This window comes from Carassius carassius, chromosome 1, assembly GCF_963082965.1.
Source record: "Carassius carassius chromosome 1, fCarCar2.1, whole genome shotgun sequence".
Lineage (NCBI taxonomy): Eukaryota > Metazoa > Chordata > Actinopteri > Cypriniformes > Cyprinidae > Carassius > Carassius carassius.
In genome coordinates this window covers 9,196,470-9,206,314 of record NC_081755.1, presented here as the reverse complement: position 1 = coordinate 9,206,314, position 9,845 = coordinate 9,196,470, and the positions used below count along the sequence as shown (strand labels likewise).

The 9,845-nt window shown below is 37.5% G+C and overlaps 1 protein-coding gene across 2 annotated transcripts; it reads right to left on the bottom strand.

Moving 5' to 3' along the window:
• Nucleotides 1-854: 854 nt before the first annotated feature.
• On the bottom strand, nt 855-4,178 carry LOC132140305 (gastrula zinc finger protein XlCGF8.2DB-like). 2 transcript variants are annotated; one of them, XM_059549092.1, is made up of 3 exons: nt 4,100-4,178; nt 3,458-3,608; nt 855-2,079 (listed from the first exon to the last, which is right to left on the bottom strand). In XM_059549092.1, the coding sequence occupies exons 2-3, from the start codon at nt 3,540-3,542 to the stop codon at nt 986-988; spliced, it is 1,179 nt and encodes a 392-aa protein (XP_059405075.1). In that variant the 5' UTR covers nt 3,543-3,608; nt 4,100-4,178; the 3' UTR covers nt 855-985. The 2 variants fall into 2 exon arrangements, with proteins under 2 accessions (XP_059405075.1, XP_059405081.1); XM_059549098.1 differs by having other exon boundaries at nt 4,075-4,113.
• Between the last annotated feature and the right edge of the window lie 5,667 nt (nt 4,179-9,845).

The window sequence follows — 9,845 nt, the reverse complement described above, 5'->3', positions numbered from 1 at the left end:
AATAAAGATGGAAGAGATGCGTTTTCAGCCAATTCTTGAAGATGGCTAAGGACTCTGATTGAGTTGGGCAGGTCATTCCACCAGGAGGGAACTGACGTTCACTTGCAGAACGCAAGCTTCTAGAGGGCACATAAGTATAAAGTAATGAATTTAGGTAAATGGGTGCAGAGCCAGTGGTTTTGTAGGCAAACATCAATGCCTTGAATTTTAAGCGAGCAGCTATTGGAAGCCAGAGCAAATTGATAAACAGAGGTGTGACGTGTATTCTTTTTGGCTCATTAAAAATTAATCTTGCTGCTGCGTTCTGAATTAATTGTAAAGGTTTGATAGAATTGGCTGGAAGACCTGCCAAGAGGGCATTGCTATAGTCCATCCTGGACAGAACAAGAGCTTGAACAAGGAGTTGTGCAGCATGTTCCGAAAGAAAGGGCTTGATCTTCTTGATGTTGAATAAAGCAAATATTTCAACTTTTTCCACTTCTATTTGCATATTTATGTTTCCACGTATAATAAATGAAACCAGGCCGAAAATAAGGGGTGTCCAATCCTGCTCCTGTACGGTTTATTACAGAATTTATTACCAGCTTCAATTAAACACACCTGAAGCAGCTAATCATGGTTTTACTAGGAATACTAGACACTTCCTGGCAGATGTATTGGAGCTAAACTCTGCATAGAGTTACATTCAAGCCATTTTAAGGCATGGAGAGAATATTTTTGGAGAAAATAAAAAGGTTTTAAATGTCATTTTAAATGTTCAAAAATGAGTTTTGAAGGATACAATAATTGCCTACAGGGGGACATTAAAACTCTTTCCATAGGAGTTCAATAAATAACGCTCAAATGTGCAGGACTTTTCAGGTGTGATGGCAAAATAATTTTTATTGCACGGATCAAAAATCAATGGTTTTCATTAATCATTTAAGTAAATACATAAATTATTTTGAAATTGCTTTTTCTGAACCTTGTACCACACTGAAAAACACTATACATTATCTTCAGAATGAGTTTGCAAATGGCGCCTCAGGTCTCTTTTATACATGAAGCTCTTCTCGCACTGAAGACATGAGAAAGGCTTCTCTCCGGTGTGAATCCTAATGTGAATGTTCAAGTTTCCTTTAAGTGTGAAACTCTTTCCACATTGAGGGCAGCTGAAGGGCTTCTCTCCAGTGTGAACTCTCATGTGGCTATCATGAGATGTTTTGTTTTTGAACGTTTTGCCACAGTAATGGCACACGTAAGGTTTCTCTCCAGTGTGAGTTATTAGATGATTCTTGAGGTGTCTCCTGTCTGTGAAACTCTCTCCACAATACAGACATCTTAAACGGCGCTCTGCGGAGTGAGCCTTCATATGGTTATTAAGGCCTAAATGATACCGGAAACTCTTTCCACAATGAGCACACACAAATGGCTTCTCTCCAGTGTGGGTTCTCATGTGGACATTAAGGGTGGGTTTTTGTGCAAATCTCTTTCCACACTGTGGGCAGGGGTACGGCTTCTCTCCATTGTGAATTCTTGTGTGGCTTCTGAGGCTTGCTTTTCGAATAAAACTTTTTCCACACTCCTGGCATGTGAAAGGACTCTCTCCTGTGTGAGTTCTCATGTGGACTTTAAGGCTTCCTTTTTGATTGAAACTGACTCCACATTGCTGGCAGGTGAAAGGGCTCTCTCCGGTGTGAATTCTCATATGGACTTTAAGGTTTCCTTTCTTGTTGAAACTTTTTCCACACTGTTGGCAGGTGTAGGGCTTCTCTCCGGTGTGAATTCTCATGTGCACTTTAAGGTTTCCTTGTTGATAAAACTTTTTTCCGCAATGTTTGCAGGTGTAAGGCTTCTCCCCGGTGTGAATTCTCATGTGGACATTAAGGTTGTCTAGTTGATCAAATGTCTTTCCACAGTGAAAGCAGATGAAACTACTTCCGGTTGCTTTCTTTCGAGCTCTTTTTTTTGACGAAGTATTTTCAGTCTGTGAGCAACTAGAAGAGTATTCTTCCGTTTTGAAGTCACAGTTTTCTTCATGTTGATCTCTGGCTGTTTTTTCATCCAGTTCTTCACTCTCCTCTTTCAGCACCATCAGGTCTAGTATGAATAAAGACAAATACTAGTTTAAATACAAGTTTTACAAGCAACAGACATCAAAACTTTTAGACATGTATAGCATCAAACCTAATTAAAAGCTTAGAACAGCCTTGTTCCTCAGTACTTTCGCAAACTTCTAATGATCCATCACGTTCATTATGATCACAAAAATGACGGCCTGTGGATATTACTTTGACTATTTAAGTAGTTTAACTAGACATAGACTAGAGTATTCTTCAAATCACGATAATGGTGCATCAGTCAGCTCAGTTGTACTCAAAAGTACAAAAGTTCCCGAGGGTTTGCTAAACGCAATTGTGTGAGTGTGACGTAACAGATTTTCATGTCAACTTCAAATTTATTTTGAGAGAAGTATTATTTCTATAGATTGGCCATTATTTAGTGTTATAAACACATGTAATGTCAGTTTCATTCATACTGGATGCCTGAGGGAGCCTTCATGCAGAAAATCCACATATACGTTACAGAAGCAACAGAGGCAGAGCTCACAACGCTCCAGGAAATCCCTAATGGTTTTCAAGCTAAGTCAAGTAAAAGACCGCTTCTTAAATCAGAGAAGGTGAACATGATGAAATTTTTGCAAAAAAAAAAAAAAAAAAAAAAAAAAAAAAAAATGCAAGCACAGTCACTGACCAAAACCAAAAAATAACCAAAAAAGCAGAATTTTCAGCATCATTTCTCCAGTCTTCAGTGTCACATGATCCTTCAGAAATCAATCTAATAGTCTAATTATCAATATTTAAAACAGTTGAGTACATTTTTCCCCAGGGTTCTTTCATGAATATAAAAGCTGCAAAGATCAGCATTTATCTGAAATAAAAAGATTTTGTAACATTATACACTATTCCTTTCAAAAACGTGGGTGTCGATATGATTTCTTTGTTTCTTTTCCTTTTCTTTTTTGGAAATAAATCATAGAAGTTAATACTTTGAGTAAGAATGCTTTAAATTGATCAAAAATGTTACGAAACATTTCTATTTAAAAAAAAAAAAAAAAATACAAATAAAACGTTTTTCCTGAACTTTCTTTTCATCAAAGAAACCTGAAAAAAAATCTGCTCAGCTGTTTTCAACATAAATGTTTTCTTTTTTTTTTTGTGCAGCAAAACAATATTAGAATGATTTCTGAAAGATCATGTGACTGGATTTATGATGCTTAAAATATAGTTTGTCTCATGTCCCATTAGATAACATGGATAGCGTGGGGTTTATGATCGAGACTTTTGAGGACCGACCCGTTCCAAATCAAATAAAACCTCATAGAAGACATTCTTCAAAAATATCATTCATTTCTGCAGAGGTCAACATTTTAATGAGGATAAAAAGACCGAGTTCAGCTGTGAGAATGAAAACCGACCTGTTTGTGTCCCAGTATCTTCATGTGTGACTCCGAAGACTTCTTCAATCTTTATATCTTCACTCTCCTCTTTAATAAATGCCATATTTATTAGTGAGTCGCGTGGATCTCAGCTGCTTCAGGAGGAGGTTTTCCTCCGTGTTCAGACACTCTGTCATGTTTAAGATGAGAATAATTAACAGAAAGAAAAAATCAATCCTAACTAAATCTCTGGGTGCAGCTCCCTGGTCAGAGTGATGGTTAATGGACTAATGGCATACTTAAACCCTGAAAAATAATAAAAAGAAAGAAAGAAAGAAAAGCACTACTACTAATTAAAGAGCACAGCAGCTGTTTGTGACAGTTGTCATCACACATTTGTGTTTCTTGATCTCGTTGCATTCAAACTGTTTTGAGCACAACGTAAAATAATTAAAGAATATTAACTCTCATCACTTCTAGCAATAAACCAATTCAAGATGTAGGGGGCTAAATAAGACTAACATATTATGTTATTCACGCGTACATGCGATTTACACACACACAATAACAGTCGTTCAATGTCAATCAGTATATTAAAGTTGCATTCAAAAACAGGTCGTTTACAAAAACGGTACAGTGTATTTAACGGTTTACACCGATATAAACGCTTAAACCTCAAACCTTTCCTCAGCCGAATCACAGAAGTGCAGTGTGGCAGAAACAAATGACGTCTTCTTCTTCTTCTTCTTCTTGTAACAGTTCCATTCTCCGGCGTATTACTGCCATCCTCAGGTCATCTGGACACTCCGCTTCACCTTTGAATAACAAACGACACCAAAATAACAATCCTTCCCTCGCGTTAATATATATATATATATATATATATATTAATATATATATATTAACGCGATATATATATAAAAAAAATTATACATATATATATATATATATATATATATATATATATATATATATGTATAATTTTTTTTTTTTTTTTTGCAGTAAAACAGAAAAGCAATTTTTTTTTTAGTTATTAAACTGTTGAAAGCCAATAAAAACAAGTATTAGCTTAAGCATTTAAGAAGGTAAATACTATGCAAATCATTTTTATGATTAATTAACAGTCTGGAAAATATACAGGCACATCACTTTAAATATTTAAAGGGTAGCTAAACCCCTGGTAAGAGGCTGACTCCACCCACTGGCAATATTTGAAAAATGCTGAAAAGAGGTCAGAGCACAGTGAAGATAGAGGGGCGTATTCCGGGAGGAGCGCTAAGGGCTGAGTGTGTGGGTGTATTATTAGAATAGCGACACACACTCTTGTGCTCCGGTGTGGAGTTCAGAGAGAAGTGGAGATCAGTAGCGTCTAGAAACACACCGACTCGGAGAAATCAAAGCCGGTATACGGTAGACGACCCAACCGCGGAGAAACGAATCACAACGTGGGACCTATGGAGGAGGATGGCGGCGACATCAGCAGGACGTGATCGAGGAAATAGTAATCGAATGAAAGCGGGAAATTCAAAAAACATTGGAAATACTGTTTTGGGAGCGGTTGAGCACGACTGCTTCGTGAATGGATCAGACGTAGGTAGGTGGGCGGAAATGGATTACAGTGAAGAGAAAGAAGGAAATGAGGGAATATTGAAGGGAGAGGTTTCAAAAAAGAGAGTCAGTCAGGTAAAAGGGAATAAAAGAATAAGGAATGAAAATGATGAGAATTCGGAAAGTGAGGAAGAAGAACATGAGCGAAATGAGAAGGAAATACATGAGAATTTTATAGTCATAATAAGATTCAATGAAAAAGATCAAGAAAACATGAAGATAATCAACCCGTTTGTATTAACAAAACATCTGGCAAGTAAGATAGGGGAGATCTTATATGCTAAGGTCCTAAATGATGGAAATTTGTTGGTCAATTGTGCAAATGAAGATCAATTTGAGAAAGCAACCAAAGTAAAAGAGATTGGAAAACTGAAAGTGATAAACACACGGAGGGTGGGAGAACAAAATGGTGGAAGATGCAAAGGAGTGATCACAGGGGTACCAATGAATGTAGGAATGGAAGAACTTAAGAGACATCTTAAAGGGGGGGAAATAGTGATTGCACAAAGATTAAAAACTACAAGAGAAGGAGTGAAAAAGGATAGTGAAACGGTATTGATTGAATTTGAGGGGGGAAATATGCCAAAAAAGGTATACCTAGGTTATATGAGCTACCCAGTGAGAATGTATGTACCAAAACCATTGAGGTGTTTTAACTGTCAGAGGTTTGGACACATAGCCAATAACTGTAAAGAGAAGAAGAGATGTGCTAGATGTGGGGGCGAGCATGACTACGGAAAGTGTGGAGCAGGAGTGCAACCAAAATGTTGTAATTGTGGAGGAAGCCATAATGTGGCTTATAGAGGATGTGAGGTGATGAGACAGGAAAATAAAATCCAGAAAATAAGAGTTGAAAGAAGGATCACTTATGCAGAAGCAGCAAGAGTGTCAAGAGTACACAAGAATATCACTATAGAACAAGCAGAGTTGGGGGTGGAAGAACAACAACAAAGAACAAGTGACAAGATTTATGTGGATAAAAAGGACTTGGTGACGTTTATTGCAGGAGTGATAAACAGTACAGCTGAAGTTAAATCAAAAAATGATAAAATACAGCTGGTTGTCAAAGCAGCAGTAAATCATTTAGGACTAGTGGGACTGACGTGGGAAGAAGTGAGGGAGAACCTCACCAATCAGTCAAGCCAGGAAGCACCATGTATTGGTTAATATTAATGGTTATCATCTTACAATGGAATGCAAGAAGTTTACTGGCCAATGGTCAGGAATTCAAACATTTCATTAAAGACAGGAAAATAAATCCAGATGTAGTGTGTATCCAGGAAACTTGGTTAAAGCCAAATTTAGAGTTTGTGATTCATGGATTTATAGGGATAAGAAATGACAGAGAAAATGGGGGACGGGGAGGAGGAGGATGTGCTACGTTTATTAAACAAGATGTTCCATATAGGGTACTGGAAAAGGGAGAGGATTTAGAATACATTAAGGTAGTAGTGTGGGAAAGAGGGGAGGAAGTGGTTATAATAAACTACTATAATCCTTGCAAAAGGTTGGAAGTAGATAGGTTATTAAGGATACAAGGAAATAATAGAAACAAAGTAATATGGTGTGCAGATTTTAATGCTCACAGTAAAATATGGGGGGGCTCACATACAGATGTAAATGGAAGGGTAATAGAAGATTTGATGGATGATAAGGAATTGGTGTGTATGAATGACGGAAGAGGAACAAGAATAAACATAACAACAGGAAATGAATCGGCATTGGATATTACATTAGTGTCTAATCCCTTGGCTGGAATAAGTAACTGGCATGTTTGGAGCGATACTACAGTGGGCAGCGATCACTACCCAGTATCATGCTCAGTGGGAGAGCGAGTGGAAATAAGACCAGGTGAAGGAATACCAAAATGGGGTTTTAGAAGAGCAGATTGGGTAAAATTCCAGCAATTAAGTGAGGAATCATTATCAAAGATAGACATTTCTGGCAATATAGATGAAACAAACAAACAAATAACATCAGCAATTATTATGGCAGCAGGTGGATCTATTCCAAGGAGTAAACAAAGGAGGAATAAAAAACTGGTACCATGGTGGACAGAAGAGTGTCGTCAAGCTGTTAAAAACAGGAATAGAGCATTTAAACTAGTTAAAAACACCCATAACATGCAGCATTTGATTCTGTATAAAAAGGCACAGGCTAATGTGAGAAGAACAGTGCGTCAAGCTAAAAGGGCAAGTTGGAGGAACTTTTGCAATGAAATAGGAAGAACAACGCCTGTTGGTGAGGTTTGGGGAATGATAAAAAGGATGGGTGGAGTAAGGAGGGAAAGGGAAATTCCAGTTATAATAACTGAGGAAGGTACAGCAATCTCCAATAAGGATAAGGCAGAGGTAATGGCAAAAACATTTGTAAAAATTCACAGTTCAGATAACTTGTCAGAAGTATGCAAAATGAGAAAGGAAAACACAATGAATCAGTATCCTGGTGTGTTAGACTGGAGGGAAAAAACTGATGATACAATAGATGAACCTTTTAGTATGGCAGAGTTGATTAGAGCAATAAATAAAGCTAAACCAACATCTCCAGGAAAAGATCAGATATGCTACGTCATGCTAAAACATCTAGGGAAAGAAGCACTCTTAAAGTTGCTGAACCTTTATAACAGAGTGTGGGAGGAGGGAAGATTACCGAATGCATGGAAAGAAGCAGTAGTTATTCCAATAAGGAAACCAGGCAAGGATCCTTCTAAACCCACAAGTTATAGACCAATAGCATTAACATCAAATGTATGCAAAATTATGGAAAGGATGATAACAGAAAGGTTATCATATATACTAGAAAAAAGTGGAAAACTAGCAAAATATCAAAGTGGGTTTAGGAAAGGGAGGAGTACCATGGATTCGGTTATAAGACTAGAAAATGAAATAAGAAAGGCTCAGGCAAATAAGGAATCAGTCATTACAGTGTTTTTTGATATAGAAAAAGCGTATGACATGATGTGGAAGGAAGGATTGTTGATAAAGTTGCACTTGATGGGTCTAGGTGGAAGAGTTTTTAATTGGATAAAGAATTTTTTGTTTGGAAGAAAAATTGAAGTACGAATAGGGTCAGACATATCAAGTCAGTTCGATGTGGGCAATGGAACACCTCAAGGCAGTGTGATTAGCCCACTACTTTTTATCATCATGATTGATGATGTCTTTACTAAGGTACCAATGGATATAGGGAGGTCACTGTTTGCGGATGATGGGGCGTTGTGGAAAAGGGGAAGGAATATGGAGCATGCAATCAGGAAAGTACAAGGAGCAATTGATGAGGTGGTGGAGTGGGGATATGATTGGGGGTTTAAGTTTTCAATAGAAAAAACTCAAACAGTCTTTTTCACCAAGAAACAAATTAAGGAAGGGATGAAGTTAAATATGTATGGGAAAGAATTAGAAAGGGTTGGAACTTTCAAATTTTTGGGGATTATTTTCGATTCACGGTTAACATGGGTAGATCATATAAAGAAAATAGAAGGAAAATGCAAAAAAGTAATTAATGTAATGAGATGTTTGACAGGTAGGCAATGGGGAGCTAGTTGTTATGCATTAAAAACAGTATATGTGGCATTGATTAGATCTGTGTTGGATTATGGGAGTGTAGCTTATGGGTCAGCAGCCAAATCTCTATTAAAGAAACTAGATGGGATCCAGGCACAGGCATTAAGAGTGTGTAGTGGTGCTTTTAAAACTTCACCAGTACCTGCACTGCAGGTAGAAATGGGAGAAATGCCGTTAGCAATTAGAAGGAGGCAGCTGATGACAAATTATTGGGCTAATTTGCAGGGTCATAATGAGTTCCACCCCACAAAAATAGTGTTGCAGGAGACCTGGGAGAATGCAAGTTACAAAGGAGAGAATTTTAGTAGAATAGGCAACGAGGTAGCAAGAGAATTTGGAGTATTTTATATGAAGATGAGCCCTACTGTAGTATATCCAATGGTGGCTCCGTGGTTACTTGTTTGGCCTGATATTGACTGGTATTTGTTAGAATTAAAAAGGAAGGATGATGGAAAAGATCAGATAGATTTGGTAAATGCATTTAAGTACCTTATAAATAAAGATTATAAAGAATTTGTACATGTGTATACAGATGGTTCTAAGAAACCTGAGACAGGAGTGACAGGATATGGGGTGGCAATACCTGCTAAAGGAATAGGAATTAATAGAAGAACATCTGATTTTTTAGGAGTATATACAGTGGAAATGGTGGCAGTATTAGTAGCGTTAAGGTGGGTGGAAAAAACAAGTCAAGAAAAGGTTCTGATATGCACCGATTCATCCTCAGTCCTTGAGAGTTTAAGGTCTTTTCACTCTAGCCGTCAAGATGTATTATATGAAGTCCTTCAGTCAGTAACAAGAATAACAAATCAAGGAGGACAGGTACAATTTATGTGGGTTCCAGCACATGTAGGGGTGAAAGGGAATGAGCAGGTGGATGAATTGGCAAAGAGGGCTTTAAAGAAGGGAAATATAGAAATGCAAATTAAAATAAGTAAAGCAGAGGTCAAAAGTATCATCTGGGAAAAAACTAACCAAATTTGGCAAGAAAGGTGGGACAGAGAGGAGAAAGGAAGGCATTTATATCAAATTCAAAAGAGTGTAAAAATAAATAGGTTAGGTGGTGGGCACAGGAGAGAGGAAACTGTAGTGACAAGGTTAAGGCTGGGGCATGGTGCTTTAAACAGATCACTGAAAATGATAGGAAAACACGAGACAGGCTTGTGTGAGTGGTGTCAGGAAGAGGAGTCAGTGGAGCACATAATTATAAGATGCAGGAGGTATGAGGAACAGAGAGTAACAATGAGGAATAATTT

What these genes read in the sequence shown, in the direction of transcription:
- LOC132140305 (XM_059549092.1), bottom strand. Translation starts at nt 3,542, where the DNA reads ATGGCATTTATTAAAGAGGAGAGTGAAGATATAAAGATTGAAGAAGTC. An exon ending in AGATACTGGGACACAAACAG is followed by an intron (nt 2,080 to 3,457) that starts GTCGGTTTTCAT and finishes TATTCATACTAG; the next exon opens with ACCTGATGGTGCTGAAAGAG.